Here is a 22,285-nt window from a genome sequence, read left to right on the forward strand (position 1 = left end):
GCTATTTTGATTCGTCTGACCGGATTACATAAACGGTTATAACTTTTTCTCTAAAATCCCACTGCAAACATAATGAACACATTTAAAAGCTGGGAAATCAACATATTTTATAAGTAATTACTTAGTTCTTACTAGGTAATAGTATTACTAACTATTACTAAGTAGTAGTAATAGTTGGTATTTACTAGCTATTACTAAGTAGTAGTAATAGTTAGTATTAATCCATTTAGAAGCAGATAAGATTCAGACCCAGTATAAACAAGAAACACTTACACGTAGGGATTCAGTTAAGTTAAAACACAAAGTTTGTTATAAATTAGCATAATTACACAAACAAATTAACTGAGTCGTAAAACTGTATTTAACCATGTAATAAACTGTACATTAAATTTAAATATAATAAAATTACACACAAGATATAATTAAAAATAAACACATTTAAAAACAATCACTAAAACTAGAAACAACCACTGTATGTGTGATACATCATAAAGTGGGAGATTTGAACCATTGCTTGTTTCTATAATGAATAAAATCTGCTTAAAAGAGTATAAGCCGCCACATAAATTTTATTAGTACTACTAGCGAGAGGCAACACACAATTCCAATGTGTTATATATTTGTATAACATTTATAGCTAATATATATATTTATATAATATTATATTATTTTTTTAGACTGAAACTGACCAAAATACCATGTTAAATCAAAAGGAAAAAAAAGACAAAACCAAAATGCTGACTCACCAGGACACCTAAAGTAGGAGCGCCGCACCCAGATAGAGTTTGGGGAAGAAGACGGCAGCCGCTCCTTCGTTCACTGAGGCAATTTATTCACGTTTCCAGGTTAGTAATGTGTGAAGCTGGTGAAAACTGTCCCCCCTAAAGTGTAAAGTGATAAATTATCTCAGTAATGATTTCGCGACCCCATACTTAGACGTTAAAAAAGAGCGATTTCTTTCATAATCGCGGTTAGCGAGCTGTTAGCTGCAGCGGCCATTTTAGAGATGGCTACGAGTATCTACAGTACAAGCCGTGTTACTCTCCCCGATCCAACTCTATTACGGTCTGTGGTATCCTGATGTGTTTTGTGGTGATCTGTTAAAAGAAAAGAGTGTTTAATGTGTAGAAGTTTTTAGGTTACTCTCAGCTACATCTCTACATATTTAGCTACAATCTTCCTCACTGTGTAATAGATTTCACTGTTTCATTCTACAGTCAGTCAGACAGTTATTCAAATCCTGTGAGAGCTTAAAGTGTATATGGTCATCCATATTTAGTTATATAAGCAGTAATATGATTATTTATCTCTTTCAGTTTTATTACAATTCAAGGGAATTGGTACCCTTAAAATATTGTTGCACTTGAGAAATGGGTGGTATTTTTTTATTTTTTTGCATGTAAATCTGTAAGATTTAAATTTGTTGTTGAAGTGATTTGGTTTAACCTTTTGATGCTGGGACGGCAACTGATGCTGTTCATTGAAGTGGATGCTTTAGGGTTGTTTTAGAATAACAAAAAGACACTGGGACATGATTACACTGTGGAACGTTTATTGTGTCATTTCATGATTTCGAGAATTTGTAATAAGAAGGCAGTTCGGGGAAGAAGACGGCAGCCGCTCCATCATTCACTGAGGCAATATAGTCATGTTTCCAGGTTTTCCATCCAGAGGAAAGGGGAAGCGGAGACATAACAGTCAAACATCATTTGTTGCAATTGTTTCCATCCATTTGAAATGCGTAACATATGCAAACGGCGAGGGATTAGAATTCAGCCACGCCTTCACGCTCCCGTCAGCAGCCAGTGTTGTTGAAAGGAGGATATACCATCATGTTGTTCTATTTCATTAAAGACAGGTTAAAATCTGCATGAAACATAGAGTAAAAGGAAGAAAAACAGTGAGAAAACAGGTGACTTCCTGTTGAAAGGGCGCAAGGCGAAACTGATGTCACCAATTGACCATGTGAATGTGAAGAGCTCTGGTCTGTGATGATACAAATGAAGTTCGATGCAGCCGGGAGCTTATGTGTGGAAGTTAATCCACCTTGATGTTTCATGGCGAATGGTCAGATTTGAGGCTTGACCACGCCCACATGCTTTGACGTACGAAAAATCCTTTGATAACTTTTGACCTTCAATGCCTCAAGACTGCTGGCTGAGTTTGAAGACTGGATCTTGAAAGCTGTAGGACAAGTTTGCTCGGAGACATTGTGTATAAAAAAAAAACTTGATGGCGGCCTTGATCCAAAATGGCCGACTTCCAGTTGGGTTTAGGCTATGGCTCCCAAAGACTTTTTTTAACCTCCTGTGAAGATCTACATGTGTGACAAATTTTATGATTGTTGGCCTAAGCATGGCTTGGAGCTGACTTTTTTTTTTAAAGGATTTCGAGGGGGCGCTGTGGAGTAATTAGGCTACGCCCACCAAATGTTGGACTACCTTCCTGCTAGGTGGTGGACAAGGATCAATCACAGTGAGTTTGGTGCAGCTCGGCTGAAATGTTGTTAAAATTTGTCACTTGGAATTAGACAGTTGCAATGTTTACCAACTTGTGTCTTTTTCTTCCACAGAGACTTTTCCTGAGTATCCATAATTTATGATTTCAACGGGGTTTTTTGTACTAGTTTATTCACTGAGTTCATTGTTTAATACAAATTTCACTGCTGGTTCTGAGAAGGAATTCAGTAAACCACTAACTTAAATACAATTAAAGCCAGAGGTGGAAAATATAAAAACACATTTTAGCTGTGTGTCCCTGCTCCATCAGAGCTTTCTGAAATGGTTGAATTACCTCCTCGGTCTGTTATATAGCTCTCCAGATATCTGAAAGTTACCTTTTGAGACGTCTAAAACATACAGCGAAACAGCCTCTGACGTCTGGCATTAAAACCCACAACATGTAGCTACCTGTTAAGAAATCATTTCATGTGAGTTGTGTAATTGTCTCATTCTATTAAAAACAGTTAAAATTAGTCATTAAAAAGGCAAAAGCCATGAGGTAAACACTACCAGAACTTTTTTCCCCCAAAGTTTTGTAGTTCTGTCAGTGTAAAAAGACCACAATTCCTGCACCAGTTACAAATCAAGGTAAAAATGTATTAAAAAAAGAAGGAAAATTTAAGACTTAACTCAAATTTAAAGGGACCCATTATGCAAAATTCAGATTTTGCATGTTTTTGTACTTCAATTTGGGTCTCAACGGCTTCTAAAAAACAGCCCAAAAAAACTTCCCAGCGGTCTTTTGGCAATAAGTTAATGTTTTTGGTGTATGGAAAATGAGCATACATTCTGATTGTGGAGTCACCTAGCAACCCAAGCAGAACTCATTTGGTCAGCTGGCTTTACCACTGCACAATGGCTGCTGGAAAAGACGAGTTTTGTTGTTGACTTACCATCCAGAAACCACTTGCGACATGCCTGTTGGTTGTGCAGGAGGCTCCGCTTTTGCTTTTCAATCATGTACAGTTGTGCATCGATTTGCAGACATTTTCACGAGCGAGTGTAAATATTGAGTTGGGGGGGCGTGGCCAACAGCAGCTTATTTGGATTTAAAGTGACAAGACACTCTAAAACATCTCATTCTCATTATCCAAGAATTATTTTGTACATAAAATGTGATGAACATGTACTGCATAGCCCATAGACCAATCATAACCTGTTCAAAAACACATAATCTCTCACCTTTAAGGGCTGGTGTGGAAGATTTGGGTATAATTAAGATTTTTAATGCCTAAAATGAAGACAATGAAATTCAAGATTTGGTTTTGTTTAGGACCTTGCAGAAAAACCTTTACTTTTGAATATAACCATAAAAACTCTTTGTGCCAACTATATTCATGACTAAAATGTTCCCACTGATTTATCGAAGGTTGACCAATGTGGTACCGTATAAACTCTTCTCCGTTTAGCTTTCACAATAGGATGTGAGAAATAGTTACACTACTGTAATGTACAGAAATATGGTGGTGCAGCCGCCATTTTCCCAGGAAACTGTACAAGGACCGAAAATGAAGACCCGGCTCAGCCGACAATGTGTAAAACAAAATATTTTCTATTCCAATCATCCATGAATACATTTGAGTTACAAGTAAACAGTACACCAAAACAAGGTCCACCCGCCTTCCCCCAAAGAGCTCTGCGCTGCTCTTTAGCAACCAGATAAAAAACAAAAACAAACAAAACAAAAATAAACACCAGCTTTAACAGTGGGAAAATCCAAGTGCATGCTGGCAAAGCTCGTCGCCGTCTGAAATCCGGATATTCAAAATACTAACGATTGGGAGTACAGTAGCAAAATATTACATTATCAAGAAAGAAAGGCTAACATGAAGAGTACTTCTTAAGACATGGTATCAGAAACAATGTAATCAAACTGCACAACTTCAGAAAGACTAGTAACAAATAGACCCCTCTTAAAAGTGAGTCCAACGGAGGCAGGAAGAAGTCTCGGCTTTCCATGAGTGTGGCTCGTGTAATCTGGGGAGGAGAGAGCGCGGGGGATGGAGGGGCAAAAACTGACAGTCCATCTGTTCATGCTAATGCCTTTAATCTGCACCCCATGATGACGAATCTGGAGAAAGATTAGCCTACTGCTTTTCATCCCGCTCTGAAGGTCCAGTGTTCAACAGGGTGACACTGATCTGCGGTAAGTACCCAGCCAACTCCAGGCAGGTTCTCATAAAGACGACATCTGGTGCACGTTGGAACCTTATGTCCTTTTACTGGGAAATGTATAAAAAAAAAAAAAAAAAGAAAGAAAAATCACGTGGGAGGCCAAAGGGAGCTCCTGGACCATGACTGTGTGAGTAGGCTAAAATTTAGTATAAAAACCTTCTTCAGTTTCTCTCCATGTCACAAACCTGCAAGGACAGACAAAATATCACGTTAGCAATGAATGATATGAAGCCCATTATACAAATTCATTACCTAGTGATATATTATAAGCATTTACTTCAGGTCATTTTGATGATTACTGGTTTAAAGTTGCTCAGAAAATAAAGAGTACAACACAAGAACAACCTGTTTTTAAATACAGAAATGTCAGCTAATCAAAAACATGTACAGCTTAAGCTTAGTCAGGACTCTGAATTCCAGCAACTTTTCAGCCTGACATGAAGGCTGTCGCTAAGGAAACCGGGGTTGCTTTAGGCAAGTCAGGGCAACTTTATTTATATAGCACATTTCAGCTGAAGACAACTCAAATTGCTTATACATTTGACTCCCTCCAGTCTGGTTTCCGGTCTCACCACAGCACAGAGACCGCCCTCGTAAAAGTGTTCAATGACATCCATATAAATACAGACTGTGGGAGAACCACAGTGCTGGTTCTGTTGGACCTCAGTGCAGCTTTTGACACCATCGATCATGATATTTTACTGAATGAGTTGGGTCGGACTCTCCGGTCCAGTGCTCAACTGGTTTGAATCTTGCATAAAGAACAGGGATTTCTTTGTTTCAATTGGAAACTTCTCATCAAAGAGGTCAAAGGTCACATGTGGGGTACCCCAAGGTTCAATCCTAGGACCCCTCTTATTCAATATTTATATGCTCCCACTAGCTCAGGTTATAACAGGAAATAATATTAGCTACCATAACGATGCAGATGACACACAGCTCTACATTACGATGTCACCAGGTGACCTTTGACCCCATCCAATCACTGAACAAATGCTTACAACAGATAAATGTGTGGATGTGCCAAAACTTTCTCCAGCTGAACAGAAACAAAACTGAAGTTATTATTTTTGGACCTAAAGAGGAACGATCTAGAGTCAATGCACAGCTTCAGTTAAAAACCAGCGATCAGGCCCGAAACCTGGGAGTAGTGATGGACTCTGACCTGAACCTCCAGAGCCACATAAAGACAGTCACAAAGTCGGCCTTCTATCACCTGAAGAACATTTCCAGGATTAAAGGACTAATGTCTCAGCAAGATCTAGAGAAACTCATTCATGCGTTCATCTTCAGTCACATTGATTATTGCAACAGCGTCTTCACAGGTCTGTCCAACAAATCAATCAAACAGCTGCAGCTGATCCAGAATGCTGCTGCTCGCGTTCTCACTAAAACCAGGAAGATAGAGCACATAACACCCTACACATACACCCTTTAAAGTCCCTCCACTGGCTCCCTGTAGCTCAAAGAATAGACTTTAAAATACTGTTGTTAGTTTATAAATCACTGAACGGCTTAGCACCACAATACATTAAAGATCTGCTTTTATTGTATCAACCTTCCAGACCTCTCAGGTCTTCCGGTTCTGGTCTGCTCTGCATCCCCAGAACCAGAACCAAACGAGGAGAAGCAGCTTTCAGCATCTATACACCACAAGTCTGGAACAAACTTCCAGAAAACTGTAAAACAGCTGAAACACTGACTTCCTTTAAATCTCAACTAAAAACCCACCTGTTTAGGATTGTATTTGAAACGTAATCAATTACACATTTAATGATGGAACCTGACTTAATGTCATGTTTTGTTTGTTGATTGTATGTTGCATGACTATGTTTTTGTGTTTTTAATGATGTAAAGCACTTTGAAGTGCCTTGCTGCTGAAATGTGCTACACAAAAAACATTTGATTGATTGATTATGCAAAGAAGTCAAAGACAACACACTTTAAGAGAAAACACAGCAAATAGATCAAAATTAAACAAGTTTAAGAATAAAGCAAAAAAGAAAAAGGAATTCTGGGGGATGTAGGCTGGAGAAAAACTTTAGCCGCTCAACCTCTCAAAGCGAGCTAAAAAAGGTTGGTAGGATCAACCAGCTCACTCATTCACTCTTTGGTTACCTAGCAACAACCTGTTCAGTAACTGGCAAAGCAGCAATTTCAAGTTTTTGCCAATTGCCTAGGAACTGCTTAAAAATATAAAAGAACAAAGGTGTAAATAGAACAAAGAAAATGAGTACAACAGCTTGACAGATCACATGACCAGTCTGGCATGCTTCAGATATTTAAAACAAAAAAACTATTGAATAATTATCGACATCGACTGATATGTCGGGATATTTTCGGCCATGTCGCCCAAATGCGAGACGCTTTAAAAACACAATACAAATCAAATGAATACTGGAAAAAAGAAGAGAGAAATGACAAGATGGAAAATAGAAATTAAAAGATGACAGGTAGGAATCTTTGACATTTATGGTTTAATTGTAGTAAACTGTCACGTCACAAAGCCGAGTGGACCAACACTGGGACACCGCACCATCGCCGACTGTGGAAATTTCACACTGGATTTCAAGCAACGTGGATCCGTTGCCTCTCCACCTCCTCCTCTCCAGACTCTGGGATCTTTATTTCCAAATGAAATGCAAACTTTACTTTAATCTGAAAAGCAGATGTTTGGACAAATCCAGTTCTTCTGCTTAACCCATGCTGATGATGTTTCCGTCTGAAGAATGACTTCACACATTCACACATTGGTTCGGTAGCTGTAACTCGTAGTCAACAAAAACAAACACTTCATACATATCACTGTGTGTGTGACTTGCGCTTCCTTGAGGGAATAAAATCTCAAAAGACGTTCTGCTGTGTAGAGCAGCGCCTTGTATTTGGGTGGGTGCAGCCCCACCTAGTTGCCGTTTACTTGCGTCGCCGGTGTTCCTCCGTGGCCGATCGCTGCCCTCTCTCTGCTACGGCTCTCTCGCTCCTCGTCCTCCTCGTCCCGCTCCTCGTTCCCGCTGTGGTTCTTACAGTAGAGTCTAAGAACAAAACGGAAACACAAAAAAAAGCTGTGTTTATAAAAAAAAAAAAAAGAGAAAAAACAAACCACAACAGTACTTCAAGTTTCATTAACTACCATTGAAACGCTGTTTATCGTCAGGCAAACAATCAAAAGCAGAAGTGGTTTGAACCGTTTTAATCTTATTTTGGCAGTGTCTATTTTTTTTTTTTTTTTTTGCTTTACAATAAAATGGAAATAAACATATCTGAAAATCAGATGTGGATGAGGCCAAGTGGTTTTAAAGCTCTAAAACTGTTCACTCTGCAGTACGTATGTAGTAACTAGAAATAGTAACTAAAAACCATACAGAGCTACATCAGGAAACAGGAAGACTCACACAGCTATCAGCAATTTACATTTGATATGAAATACATTCAAGTTGCTTTCATATCCTTTTTTATTAACTTAGGACACTTATTAAAGTGACAAAGGAAAAACAGAATTGTTGTAAAACTACCCGCAGTGTTTGAATCTGCATTCAGAAATTATAGCTGTGCACGTCTTCGGAAATCAATTTTGCTGGCGTTGATGCAGATTTTGGGAAGTTTTTTTTTGGGGGGGGGGGGGTTGGGGGGGTGACATCAAGATCCAGTTTATGAAAAAAAAAAAGCAACGAGTTTTGCAAGAAATAATTTTTGTATTTGGTTTTTAAAATTATGCTGACAGAAATAAACCAACATAATGTGGTGAAAACATGAAAAGACTCAGCCTTTGTTTAGAAATTTACCCTTTTATATGTAAACTCTGCATTCACTATTAAGTCACTCTGAAATTTCTCTTGATAATTTTACAGAAAATTCAAAAGCAAAACATTCGACGCGTTTGCTGTTGCAGTAAATGTTGCGCTCACTTGTAAATGCCGCGGGCCATGTTTTCTATGTACTTTGCCTTGTCCTGTAGCCCACAGTGGTAGTGGTAGGTCTTCACACAGGCTTTAATTTCACACCCAATAGTAGCACCCAGCTGACTGCACAGTGTGCATTTCTGGAAAAGAAAAGAAAAAACCCCCAATAAAAAACAAATACTAAAGTAAGTCAGGCAAAGCAGTCAGCTTCAAATTCAAAAACCTGATGTTGCATGAATGTTCCCACCATTCTTTTGCCTCTCTTGATTTCCTGGATGACCGTTTTTACGTCGAAGTTGCCAAACTCGGCCCGCGATGTAGTCGTGAGCTGCACCGTCCCCGACGAGAAAAGCTGCAACGCATCACAGATCTTGAGAAATACACAGTGACCCCTGGAAGCATAGTCTCATTCCTTGAATTTCTTCAACTATGAACGTCAACATGTTTTAGAAGGATTTGACATGCTTCGCCAACACAAAGTAGTGCATAATTGTAAAGAGGAAGGAAAAGGACCTTTATTTATTTATTAATAAAATCATGAATCAGGTCTTTTAAGCTCCCAAAGATGCCCAAGTATATATTAAACCAGTACTTTTCAAGTAGTGAAGGGCGTGAGAAGCAGGAGGACTAAGATAATTTTTTACAATATAAGAATAAAGTCATAATAATACGAGACCAAACTCATATTACAAGAACAGCTATACCATCGCAGAGTAAAGACGCAAAATTACGTCTTTAAAAACCTTTTGATAGAATTATCTAGATCTGACGGGAAAAGCTCCGCGAGTCCGTGGTTTGTTCTCTGAAGCAGACTCAGACTTTTAAACAATAGTTTCAAAGCTGAAAATAATTTGTAAAACCGATAAACTATTACTTCACAAGACACTCGATAGTCCTAATTTGATACAGCTAGTGTAGAGTTATAAATTTATTTTATTCCCATATATGAGGAAAAAATAAATAGGGAAAAAATATTTTAGGGTTAGACTCTTATTAGTCTAACCCTAAAAGTCCAACGTATGGAAGTAACTAGTAGCAGAAGAATGCCAGGAAATAGACGAAGCCTACGTAACCGTTGGGTTTACTGTGAATGAAAAACATTATGCACTTTTTCCTCTTCTGACATTAGATAGATAGATAGATAGATAGATAGACAGACAGACAGACAGACAGACAGACAGACAGACAGACAGATAGATAGAGATATCTGTTATGAGCAATACTGCAAATTGCAAATTTTGCACAAAACATGTTAAAGAGCTATAAACCTTTAGCAAAAGAATAAGCTCAAAAAGCTGACATGTAGCCAATGTTTGCTGTTTTAAAATGTGTTACTGTGTTAAGTCTAGAAATACACATCACAGTCTTTAATTACTAAATCGAACTTGGAAATTGTTTGACACGTAAAACCATAAAATGAACTGGAAGACGTGAAAAAAAACACTATGGGCGTGACATAAAATAATTGAGAAACGCCATATAAGACTATCACATAAAGCTCCTATTGGCAGTGTAAGCATATCCTGAGGCTGAATGACTGATCCTACCATGCACTTGTAGTGTGCGGCCACTTTCTTGGAGTTATCCGTGTGCAGCACGCCTCTTGTTTCGTTTTCCTCGTCGCCTGCGTGGCAGAAGCCACAGCGCTGGCCGCCGTCTCCCAGGCTGGCTCGAAGCGGTGACCTGTCCCGCTGAAACACGGCATAAAGGTCAAACCCAGAATCGAGCTCACGCGCACCGAATCAAATCGGTTTTCAACCGGTGAGTGCATTTACGTGGGAGGAGCTCTCCTCGTCGGCAGCCTGTGAGGAGGAAGTGGAGCGGGTTTCTTCCGACTGGCCGCGGGACGTCACCTTAGCTCGGCTTTTCTCGAATCTGCCCCTGCCTCGACTCTGCGGAGGAGACGAGTCCGAGTCGTTGGCCACGCCTTCCTCTTCTGCATCTGCTGAAACGTTCCCAATAAAACGCTTAGATTCACAACTATAGTAGCTCTAGATAGATTCGACCCACAGCAGAGAGCGAACTCTTGTTCACCTTGAATATCATCCTGAGACGCATCCCGGTGTTTGCGACAGTAAACGCTGCCAACACAAAGAAATTAGTTGAAGTGAACCCACCAAAGGAATAACAATCTGCTTATGTTGCTGTGGGGGGAAAAAAAAAAGAGCTCAGAACTAAACTCACAGATAAATCCCCTGCGACGGGTTCTCTTTGATCTGGGCTTTGTCGTTCACCGCGCAGAAATAGTGATACGTCCTCCGGCACGTCTTGACGTCGCAGCCGATGGTTGCGCCCGGCCGGTGACAGGAGGAGCACATCTGAAGAGGAGGGAAGCAGAGATTCGGCTGAGGCTCAAGGCAGGATGGCTTTAACGAAAGCCAACATCCGACGTGTAGCTGCGTTTCCATTAACGCCAATTTTGTTTTTCGATAAAAAGTCGTGCTGGGATGAAGTGGTTTTTCAGCCGTGTCGTTATAGATGAATTTCACAAAACTGCAACGTTTCGTGTTCAACAGCCAGATGTGGCGAAAGCAACAAAGAAGACGACAGGAAGTAGACTTCTTTGTGGTTTATAGTTTATTTTTTTCTGGACTCCACCAGAACATGTTGACTCCAGAGCTCTTCTGTACAACTACCGTATACAATTTTCTCAAAACGCTGCATACATAGTCGCTCCCAAGTATAAGGGTCTTGTTACACCAATGCAGATCTTGCCATGCTCTTTAATGACTTTTCATGTGAACAAGCTCATTAAAGTGAGATTTTGAGGTTATTTCTTATTTAATAATTCCTCTCCAGAGAAAGGCCACCTTCGAATATCCAACTATGTTTCTGAAGGGGAATTTGGCTTTAAAGGAAAAGCATCACTGATATCGAACAACGTACAAACTGAGTCTGACTTTAGGCATGAAAAACCTGTGAAGTGTCAGGAAGCTGAATAAATGCAATCATCTTTTTTTTTTCTCTCCAAGTAAATTCGACTCCACAAGGATGTTAAATCAACTCTTACTGATAACCAAAGGCCAAGGCAAGCTTTTAAAAGGAACTCTCATTGTGGAAAAATAAAAGCAAGACCTCCAGACTCCTTGTTCTGAAAGAAAATAAAAGCATTTCACAGGGAGGAAAAAGACAACGGTATTGGAGAAACATCAGAAAGCAAGTCAACATGTTGTTATTCGAGGATTAAATCCAGATTTCGGAGAGGAGAAAAAAGGAATAAGTTGGAGCATAACACTGAGAGCACAAAACATCCAGAATGATCCTGTTTTTCACAAAGTTGCTGCTTTGGAATCACTACAGGAATCAGATAAAGTTGCACCAAGTTTGATGTTGGCTAGTGGCAAAACTTTTCAAAGTGCAGCCTTGAAAAAGTCGGTTTGGGTTTATAATGTCTCTCAGAGTTCAGAGGGTTTATCTTCATCTTAGAGATTGGCTAGAGACAGGAGAGGGTTTCAGTTCAGCCGGTCTGTTCGAAACCCAAAAGATCCATCTCGTCCCCAGTCACTGAACACACCACGTTAAATGCGAACAGGCTGGGCTGACAATGCCACTCTTTGGTGATGATGCTGTAAGTGAAGAGGATGAAAACTCAAGCTTAGCCATTTCTAGCATCAGCAGGATGTTTAAAAATAAATTTAGAAAATGAAAAGAGGCGCAAGAAGTTATTTGAAAGAAATTGTTGCAGAAAAAAAAGACATGTCTGCAATTCATTTGTGGCTGGAGGAGGGCAAGAGGAAGCAACACTCCAAAATATAATGGGAAGGCAGAATGTAAAACAGAAACATTTTCTTCTTTACCTTAAAATTCTAATTCAAACATACTTTGTTGATCCCAATTAAAATTAAATACCGGTCACGACCGGTCTCTCAAGGACAATTCAATTTCTTAAAAGTCTGAGAGTAAAGGATCAACAATGTCGAGGGCAGTGGCCTCCAAATGTTTTGCAGGTGTTGGATTTATGTAGAAAGGGGTTCAGTAACTCACTGCACATCTGAAGCAAAAAAAAGGGTCTTAAATATTTGCGCTGTTAAAATAAAAGGCGTCACATTTGAAATATTCTGGGGTTAATTGTTTTCTGTTTGGCAGGTCAGCAAAGTCTATTTTCAGCAATGTACAGGTCAGAGGTGCACCGATTGCAGTTTTCCGGCTGATCGCCGATTATTTAAAAAGCCTGACGATTCTGATTGATTCCATTTCTTTCTTTCTTTCTGGACGATAAATAGATTGTATCCATTTATCAAATTTTATGCTTACAAAGATTTCATTTTTGAAAAATCTTGACTTTTTTTTTTATTTCACCACTCCTTGGTTTGCTGTAGTTCAGACTGAATAACAAAATTTTTCAAAAATGTATTAGCCATGCTAGCTTGCAACCTCTGCATCTTGTTTATTACAGCGTCAACATCTTACATGTTAAATGGAAACATTCACATTTTCCTTTTTCTTTTTCTCTCATTTTTTGCAACATTTCAAAAGTTTGCTTAAAATTCACATGACAATTAGATGGAAACATAGCTAAAGCTAGTAAATTTAGTAATGTTAGTCCTAATACTAACCACTAAACATGAAGATTATGAAGCTAAACTCAGCCTACAAATCGGAAATCGGCCATAAAAACTAGGGGTGTACCGATTTATCGGTGTCAATTTCCTTAATTTTGGGAGATCGGACGATTTTTACATGTGAAGCTGATCTTATCCACCGATGTTATCAACCTCGGCAAAGGTCTAAAAATCAACCCCTGTGCTTTTGTTTTCTCCCCTTGAGAGAAGTTTGACTGGCCGGTCATGTCTGCACATTTACAGTTAACAATAGTCACCCCATTGTTGCTAATTCGGCAACTTTGTTGAAAAAATTGAGCAACATTTCAGACAAAAAACAATGGTATCGGTCAAAATCGGAATCGCTAAGTTAGGCTTTTTAAAAGCTCTGTAATCGGCGATCGGCCAGAAAACTGCGATCGGTGCATCTCTAGCTCACTCAGGGAACAGCAACTCTGCAGTTACTGCTTCTTAGTTTCCTCCCCTGCCCCTCACACGCAGCAGGGAGCAATGCATCATGCTGTCGGCATGAGTTACGGAGAGCCACGCCAAAACCTAGAAAAACAAACAACATCCGAGTTGTGGTGGCTCCAGCAAGCCTCCTCCAGCCCCGGAGGTGAACAAATTATCTCTGGACACATATGTTTGTTTTTCTCTCTGATTGGACCCATGAGGTGAGCCCCTGTGCACAAGTTATTTAAATCTCTGCAGCGCTGATCCATTCTGCCGTCGACACAGCAAAAAATAAATAAACAAATAATAATCAGGGTTCCTACGCATTTTTATAAAGTTAAAGTCCCACACTCTTCAGACTTAAATGTCAAGACTCTTTTCTTGGCTAATGTAAGCACGAACACATCTGCTATGAAATTCAACATGCGCACAGAAGAAGAAGATGAAGGATGGAGGAATATGGAAAATTTGAAGCCCGCTTCCAGATAACATCTCTGCGGAGCAGCGATTACCATTATGCAGTAGTGAGAAGTGGGAGCTCACCAGTTTGCTTCCCCTCTTGATCTCCTTTTTTACATCATCGACGGAAAACCCTCCGATGTTTTCGCTGTCTGAGTGTGACGTAACCAGAGCCGAAGAAAACAGCTGTGGAGAGGAGAAACAGAACAGCGAGCAGCTGGATTTCATGTCTTTTAAATCTGAAATATTTGTCGGATAGTTTTGGGTTTGCTTATTTATTTATTTATTTTTCTAGTAGAAGGACATCCTGGCTTATATTTAGACATACAGAGTTAACCATAGAGTTAAGTTTCTACACGAGTCCAACAGAAATAGTGGCTCTATTTAGGCTGTAATGTTTATTTCTTCAACATACAGAGTGGGTTGGTGGGAGGGTTTTGGAAATAAGACGCGCGCGCGCTTGAGGGATGCGAGGCAGTAAAAGTTGAAAACAAGGAACTCCTCTCACCATGCACTTGTGGTGGGCTGCCACCTTCTGGCTGTCGGACACCAGCAGCTGGCCGCACTCCTTGTCCCGGCTGCTCTTGCAGAAGGCACATTTGGGCAGCCGTGCTGCGGCTCCTCTCCTCTGCCCGGACATTGCCAAAGCTTCTGACGCGCTGCAGAGACTCTGATTGAAAAGAAAAAGGACAATTAGAAACCCGTCAGAGGCGTGAAGGTGGGAACGCGGGGACGTCGTCCAATAATAAGGAAAAACAACAACAACAAAAAAAAGGGTGATGAAGCTTTTAAAGAGGAGTTAAGAAATCAATTCTCACTCTGAGAGATGATTTCTCTCGAGTCCATCTCATTTCAATTGGACACATTTGTTGGAAGTTCTGTGAACGAAACCTTAAATTTAATTCTTTGATTGCAGCACTGTAATGTCGACTGTTTATTGGAGCGGCAACTATCGATGATCTTAGATTTCAGATTTATTCATTTTCCAAATTGGGCAATTGATGTTGCAGCAAGTATAAAAACTAAAAGATAAAGTATCAAAGATTAAAAAAAAATCTTAATCTAGTTGTCGATTAATCAATTATTCTGTCGATTTACACAATATTAGAAATACATCGAAAGATACAAATAAATAATCCCAATTTCTTTTTTAAATAAGAAAAACAAAAGCTGAAACTATTCCTCTTGAGGAGTTTTGGCTAAAACATATTTACAGACAAAGCTGTTTTTATCTTAAAGGCAAACTGTGTTTGTTTTGTCTACAGCTTTGACTTAATTACTGCTCTGAATATGTTGGGAATTTTTACAAAACTGCCTTTTTCTGAGTCTGTATACTCCGGTTAGCAATTACTCAATTTCTAAATTAGTTGACGATTTATTCAATAATTGATTAATCACGATTAATCGTTTCAGCCTTACTCTTTATATGGCCCAGAACCCAGAATATGGCCCAGATTTTTTTTTTTTTTACCTTTCCACTGTGTATAATGGACACCGGACTATAGATGTTTTCCCAACCTAGCGACCCGTGGCTAAAATAAACAATTATCTGTGTTATGTCTTGTCTAAATCATGGGAAAACTCAAAGTTAAAAACATTTAATTCAAAATTCATAGAAACTGTTAACTTAAGAAAGTTCAACCAAACCAAATGTTTCAGTTAAACTTGCTATAAATGGATTGTTAGCAATGGATTGTTATGTCACCAGTGATTTTGTGAAAAACAATTATTTTCGAACGTAGGATGTCGTCCCCTCTTAAGTAAATGTGCTCAAATTAAAGGTTTTACTTCCTAAACTTTTTCTGTGACCATATACTACTGCTTTAAAAAAAATATTTATAAGGTTTTGTGGTCATCTTTACCAGCAGCGTCAATAAAAGTGGCTGGCGCTGTCAGCAATATTCAGGCTCTTTAGAATAGATTCTTTTTCTTAAAAGGTAAATGTCTACAGCCAAGCTGTTCAACTATCACTGCTGTCATTAAATATATAGCTAATCGATTAGCTTGCATGCTGAACACTACTGTAGGATTTGAAATTCCTCCTCAGAAAAACAAAACAGGGTAAAAAGTTATACAAGTATTACAGAATCACAAATAAAACCCATTGGAGAGGAGAAGCGATCCCAGAAACGTCCGGAAACTAAACTTTGGATCAACCGGCAGTTAAATGACTTTGAAATGACTCTGTTACAACAGAGCTGCTCCGTGTGCGAGAACCACCAAGTTTAGCTCAGCACAGCCTTCAAACGGATCAAACGCGGGACGGGAGACGTTGGCTGATCCGGCTGAAATATGGATGAGCTTCTAACAGCCCGGTGATGTAGACGTTCATCGTCTAAGTGGAGGAAATGAAACTTTTCTGAAGTGCCGCAGCCAGAGGTCATCGACGTATCTGCTGAATTTTAGGAGGCACTTTTCACCCACAGCAGTTTTGTGAATGGAAACGCGGCCGTAGCCTCTACGCTGCTACAGAAATGACAACAAAGCGCAGACAGCAGATGCATGACTCAGGAAGACGCAGGTTACATTTTAGTTCGGTGCCACGGCAGGAACCGGCCCCCCCTGCATTTCTGAAAATGATGCAGCATGCAGCCTGTTTTGCACTCGACATGAGCGTTCTTCCACATTTCATCCGCCTCGTTCCTAAAACATCCGTGTGAAAGAACTGAAAAATGCTGCGGGGCTGAACTGCTGTGTCATACTTGCAGCCTTTACAACATCGTCTTCTTAAAGATGCTCTACAGTGGTTATTTTCTTTTTTCAAAATCGCGCAAAAACAATACAACCAAACATTCACCGGGACAAGGCAAACACAGCTGAGCAATCGAGTAAAGATTTCAACTGGAGGATTTCGCAAAGTAAAACGAGCAAATTCCGGTTTGTGCGGATCTGGGGTCGATGACATCACGAGAGGCACGAGAGCCGAGCTGATCAGACGGTTTTTAGTGAAAAAAAGACGCCAAACAAAACATCTGATTTGGCCAAATTTGAACTAAAATGGCTCCGGTTGTTGACCAGTGACTCAAACACTCCCAAAATAGATTCATTTTTTGGCTATTTTTTAAAATAAATCAGCAGCAAATAATCTAAAAAAACAGCATGCACTTTTATCAGTTTAATAAAAAATAAAAACAAATCAGGGGTTGAGGAGAGATGTAGCCATCCTCCAATGAAACATTTCTTGGCTGATGCCACGTTTCATTTATTCCGCTGTTTTGACCTGCTGATTATGATAGGTTTACAATACATAGGAAATTAAAAGATAAAGACATTATTACGCGTTGGGGGTAATCTCTACTGAGGTAGGGATTTTAAACGCAAAATCCGTTTAAACAATTACAAGACTAGCAATGTTTATGCACTAAACCATATGTCCCTCTTATCTGATTTTTAAATCAAACAACAAAAAAGAATAAAATAAGAGCACATACTTCGAGTTGATGTGCTTGTAGACAGAAAATGGTGGGACTTATTAGTTATTATGCATTTAAATAAAGGAAAAAAATCTAAATTAAACTGCAGATCAAGTGAAGATCTGCAGCTCTGCAGTAGCATATTGTCCTGTTACAATATGTAACAGGACATATTGTTTCATGTCCTGTTACATTCAAAAGTATTTATTTTTCCTCTTCTGTGTTACAGTAGTTTGTTAGGAAGAAATTTGAATGAATTCCTTTCCAGGGCAGACCTACAAGTTTTGTTGTTGTTGTTTGTATTTTTTAAGATATAAAATTCCCAAAATTGTTAATCGATTTTGGCTTGATCTCATCTTCTGAAAAGGGAATTTAATTTTTTTTTTTTTTAAAAAAGACAAAAATCTACGTACAAATTGAATTAAATTAATGGTGATCAGCTGCCTTATGTGACGTCACCAGAGACTTGGGTGCTTTGAAGTTTGACTTTTGTATGGTAGCTTTTATCTCCATTAAAACGTTTTACAGCCAAATGGGCAGGAGGGGGGGACTGACTCTTACATGTAGTTTTTATGATTTTATGAGTGACAGGCTGTATCTAAAAGGAGGTTGGATGATTTTACAAAAAAGTCTGAGTTGTAGCTTAAAAAATGTATATGTGTTGGTCCTTTTTATTTTATTTTTTTTTAATTAGTGCACTTTAAAAAAAAAAAAAAAAAAAAAAAAAATCTTCTTATGCAATGCATTCGCTGCATGAACGCAACAGATCAAACCTGTGTTGCTGAAATCCGCTGCCATGCTGTCCGGATTACCCGGAAGATCCCCAGGAATGTATATTTAAGTGGAGACTAATACGAATCTGTTCTAGTTCATAAATAAAAGTAGATTTTTTTTAAAATAATAAAACAAAACAGCACTGTGCTGCGGCGCCTTGATTGAGAGCCATTACAGCCATGATAGCAGGGCCAGGCTTTCACTGCGGCGGCGAAAACACGAACACAGCCCCGGGTAAACAACAAATAATCATCTTTATTTCAGCCTCTGCTCTCTAAAATGTTCCCATGCAGCGGTCTCGTAACAAACCGGGGTGTCGTTGAGTAATTGTAGTGGGGGGGGGGAAACGAGGAAAATGAGAATTATTCTAAATTTCTCCTCCAAAGTTTTGAATTAAAGGGGGCGTGTAACTCGCTTCTCCAACAAACTACAAGCCTCAACTGAAAACTATTTTCTCTTGTGAACATTCCCAGCGCCCCTGAAATGTTCTCCCACGGCCTGCAAATGATGCGGGAAAATAAAGGTCGGTGGTAGGAAAATGTGTATGTTCCGACATGAGTTTTTCCCTCTGGAAGTCCCTCCGAAGAAACTTGCGTTTATTTCCCTTTAAATGCGGGGAAATTATCATGACAGGCGCGGGTCCTCGCGAGTCGTTTCGAAGGCAAAGAGCGCCATACGTGTGGAGTCCGTGTTCAAAGCGAGCAGCTCGGTGTTGTAGCGCCAGCGGCACGGCCTGAACCGACACCAGGCCACGGAGCGCAGAGGACAACATCCAGCCGCGGAGACACGGCTCGCTTCTTACCTGCTGATTTTATCTTATGGCGCTGAGCAGGTACGAAACGTGGGGAAATGTTCCGGACAACGGCGGCGTTTCTTTCCGTCCTTCAGAAGTGATTGTGTGCTTTTTTTCCCCCCCCTACTAGCATGAAGCTAGCCGCGGCGCAGCACAGCACAACTTCCGGCTGTGCCTTTCGGAATAAAAGTCGAGTATTTTGCAACGTTTTCCAAAAAAAAAAAAAAAGTGGAGCTGTGTTAAAAGGTCGTAATTAAGTTGTGGTAAACAATTACTATTCGTTTTGCTTTTTAAGTCATAAAAGGAAAACAGCAAAAACAACACAAGCAGACCAACCAACTGGCTCTGGCTCTGGTTTTCTGTACTTTTCAGGTCTGGATAAGTACGGAAAAAATTTTGATTGATCAAACTATTTTTAATTTGCTAAAGGACAAAAATCTGTATTTTTATATTAATGTCATGTTTATATTAAATCACACGCTTTATCATTGATTTGTCTCATCACACCTTATGTTTTACACATCAGCATTCTGTTTTTCAACTTACTGACTGATTGCACACATGTCCCAAAAGCGAATCGGTTTGGTTCACAACTTTGTGGACTCTAGACATCTTTACATTCAGCTTGACCTGCAGCGTGGTCCTTAAACGGTTCCTGTGAGTGATATGTTAAGCACTTTGGTATACTGCCGTTTTTCAAACTTCCAGATGGTCTAAATAAATCGAGATTCAAATTAAGCAGAGAAATGGTGACATACTATTGTGACTTGGTGAACCTAGAGATAAAACTATTATTCAAGCAGTTCGCAAAAATATTTTTCACATGATAGGTCAAAATGCTGTAATATGACAACAAAGATCTAGAAAGTTGGCTACGGAAAAGTAACATTTCAGAATGAAAATGTGTTGAAACCCAGATTTTTGTTAACTTTTGTCCACCAGCTGGAGCCAACTGCAATGCCGGCAACACGCTACGCCTGATCTCGAGCTTCAGTAAATTCTGTAAATCATGGACTTTACTATCTCGAAACAATTATCCTTGCGCAGATTTCGTTTTTTTTCTTGTTTAGCAGTTGACGTGTGAACCTCGCAGGATAGCAACTTCATTTCTCTCTTTGATTGAACTTTATTGTTCAATCAAAATCACAGCTATCTTTTTTGCTGGGCCACGTCATCGGACCGTGTCCAGGAGGAATAGTTTTAATGCTCTGACCACATTGGTTATCATCCACAGAAATGTCTATCCTAAGCATTCAGACTTGATGAGCAAAGTCTTTGAGACTTCGAGGCTTAATTCAGCATAAAAACCATATATTGTGGTTCTTTGCTTCATCTGCATGTTGTCAGTAACTGGTTAAATCAGCTTCTTTTCTTCACTGTTTACATTTTTTAGTCAATTCAACCTCTGAAGATAGAAATATAGGCCGATCTTTCAGTTATCAGGCTGCTCTTGTACCAACATATGCTTTTGTCCTAGATGCAGTTTACTTTTAGCACTACAGGCATAAACCTTTCCTTTCTTCTGAAGTTTACAGTTAGGGTGTTTGTTATGAAATATATAAATAAATAAATTATAATGAATGTGAATTCCTTTAATTTTAAGACCCAAACTAGCTTCTTGCATGTTCTAATGTTGACTCATTTTGAAGCATGACTTCAGTCACTGAAACCTTTTTTTCCCCCCTTCTTCTTATGCTTAGAGTTGGCTGGAAAGAAATTGAAGTAATATCCTTTTTTTTTTCTCCCCTCCAACAGATTCTTTTAAAGATCTGTCTGCTATGTCTCTCACTCCTCTTTCTCACTCTGCGAGTAAATGTCCCTGGTCTAACTTCCCCGGCATGTTTGCTCGGTGAACTCCAGAAGCACCGCGGCAGCCAACATGTCGTGGCTCCTTCTCCGAGGAATTTTCAAATCCTTCCCATTGTTTAAGCTGACAGGACAGCTGCTCGGGCCTCGTTTCCTGTCAGTCAAGCAGTCGCAGCAGCTTGTTAGTCGACAAGCGCTCTCTTTCTGCTGCATATGCAGTTATTTATTTATTTTCCTGAGAAGTGAAGGATTTCCAGGTTTAGGTTTATTTATTTTTCACAATGCTTTATTATTTATTCATTTATAGATTTTTTTTTTTTGGTTGTTGCTAATTTTGGATTAAAAATAACGACAATTTGTTCGTGCATGCCTGACTAAGTCTGGGTATATGTAGCTATCTTGACATATATTCTTCCATACGGTTGATTCTCAAAATGATTCTTGTGTTCGTTCCTTCCAAGTCATCTGAGAAAATGCAGAAACTATAATGCGTCTATATGCTGGCGCGTTCCAATATACAGCTGATGCAGCGCATCCATCAAACATAATAGAAGATTATATACAGCATATGTCACTGACTCTGTCAGTGAAATTGTCAACATCAAAATATGAGTTATTAATAAGTATTTGATGTAATCTGTATTTATACGAGAGGTTGTGAGAATCCTTGTGTAACACATTTGCTTTGAATTACTGGAATTGTTTGGTTCAGTCTAGTTTTAAGAGAATTTAGCAGAATCTACTTTTGCGTATAGGTATTATTTGCAATTACGTGCAGATTAAAGTGTATACGTTTTTTGCAATTCATGACTGGATTAGGACGCAGGAGCTTTATTTAGTCAGTCAAACTCTCTGCTAAATAATAAATTGTAACAATAATTTATGCAGCTCCGAGACTGTTTGCAAAATTGCGCAGCATGTGAGATATTGATGTGATGAGATGTCGCCAAAGAGCCCAAGAATAAGAACCAATATTTTCAGCTGCCGTATTAAAAAGGTAACTTCTGATGGCTTTGTTTTAAATAATTTTTGTGTGTGTAAAAAGCTTTGAGTCTGGTTAAATTAAAAAGATTTTTGTTTGTTTAAAAAAATATATATATCAGGGAGTTTCTTGTACAGTCTATAAAAGAAAGGAATCATGTAACAACATGCAGCAAATAAATAAATACTTTAAATTGATTGTCTGCCATGTGTAATGAATCAGTAAATAGTTGTAGTTAATCGGTTAGTTTCAATTAATTAAAATTATTTATGTATTTACTTGTTACTGGACTCGTTTAATTTTTTAGATTTTATTTTTCAAGTTTATCTCCAGACTTGCCTAATGTTTAATTCTATATAATTCTATATATTTTTACTTGCTTGATTTTTAATAATTGTCTGTGCTAAGTACCTTAAACAAATTAATATGTTTACTTTTTGTCTCCAACATTTTCTAGTTTCTTTAATAGTTTCTTTGTCTTTATTTTAA

At 38.9% G+C, this 22,285-nt stretch overlaps 1 protein-coding gene and 1 long non-coding RNA gene across 3 annotated transcripts; one reads left to right on the forward strand and one right to left on the reverse strand.

Annotated features, from left to right (window-relative positions):
- Nucleotides 1-4,032: 4,032 nt before the first annotated feature.
- Nucleotides 4,033-19,148, reverse strand: phf6 (PHD finger protein 6). Of its 2 annotated transcripts, none has more exons than XM_032555384.1 (11): nucleotides 19,018-19,148; nucleotides 14,537-14,698; nucleotides 14,113-14,214; nucleotides 10,760-10,893; nucleotides 10,610-10,656; nucleotides 10,351-10,517; nucleotides 10,123-10,266; nucleotides 8,823-8,927; nucleotides 8,582-8,715; nucleotides 7,579-7,708; nucleotides 4,033-4,861 (listed from the first exon to the last, which is right to left on the reverse strand). In XM_032555384.1, the coding sequence occupies exons 2-10, from the start codon at nucleotides 14,666-14,668 to the stop codon at nucleotides 7,579-7,581; spliced, it is 1,095 nt and encodes a 364-aa protein (XP_032411275.1). In that variant the 5' UTR covers nucleotides 14,669-14,698; nucleotides 19,018-19,148; the 3' UTR covers nucleotides 4,033-4,861. The 2 variants fall into 2 exon arrangements, with proteins under 2 accessions (XP_032411275.1, XP_032411274.1); XM_032555383.1 differs by having other exon boundaries at nucleotides 10,351-10,520.
- Nucleotides 15,355-22,017, forward strand: LOC116714680 (uncharacterized). Its single transcript, XR_004338105.1, has 3 exons — nucleotides 15,355-19,047; nucleotides 19,139-19,254; nucleotides 20,764-22,017. It is a non-coding gene; the product is annotated as an uncharacterized LOC116714680 (long non-coding RNA).
- Nucleotides 22,018-22,285: the final 268 nt, after the last annotated feature.

The sequence above is a fragment of the Xiphophorus hellerii genome, chromosome 23 (assembly GCF_003331165.1).
Source record: "Xiphophorus hellerii strain 12219 chromosome 23, Xiphophorus_hellerii-4.1, whole genome shotgun sequence".
Lineage (NCBI taxonomy): Eukaryota > Metazoa > Chordata > Actinopteri > Cyprinodontiformes > Poeciliidae > Xiphophorus > Xiphophorus hellerii.

What these genes read in the sequence shown, in the direction of transcription:
- phf6 (XM_032555383.1), bottom strand. Translation starts at nt 14,668, where the DNA reads ATGTCCGGGCAGAGGAGAGGAGCCGCAGCACGGCTGCCCAAATGTGCC. An exon ending in CCGTCGCAGGGGATTTATCT is followed by an intron (nt 10,657 to 10,759) that starts GTGAGTTTAGTT and finishes TTGTGTTGGCAG; the next exon opens with CGTTTACTGTCGCAAACACC. An exon ending in TCAAGAGAGGCAAAAGAATG is followed by an intron (nt 8,716 to 8,822) that starts GTGGGAACATTC and finishes TTTCTTTTCCAG; the next exon opens with AAATGCACACTGTGCAGTCA.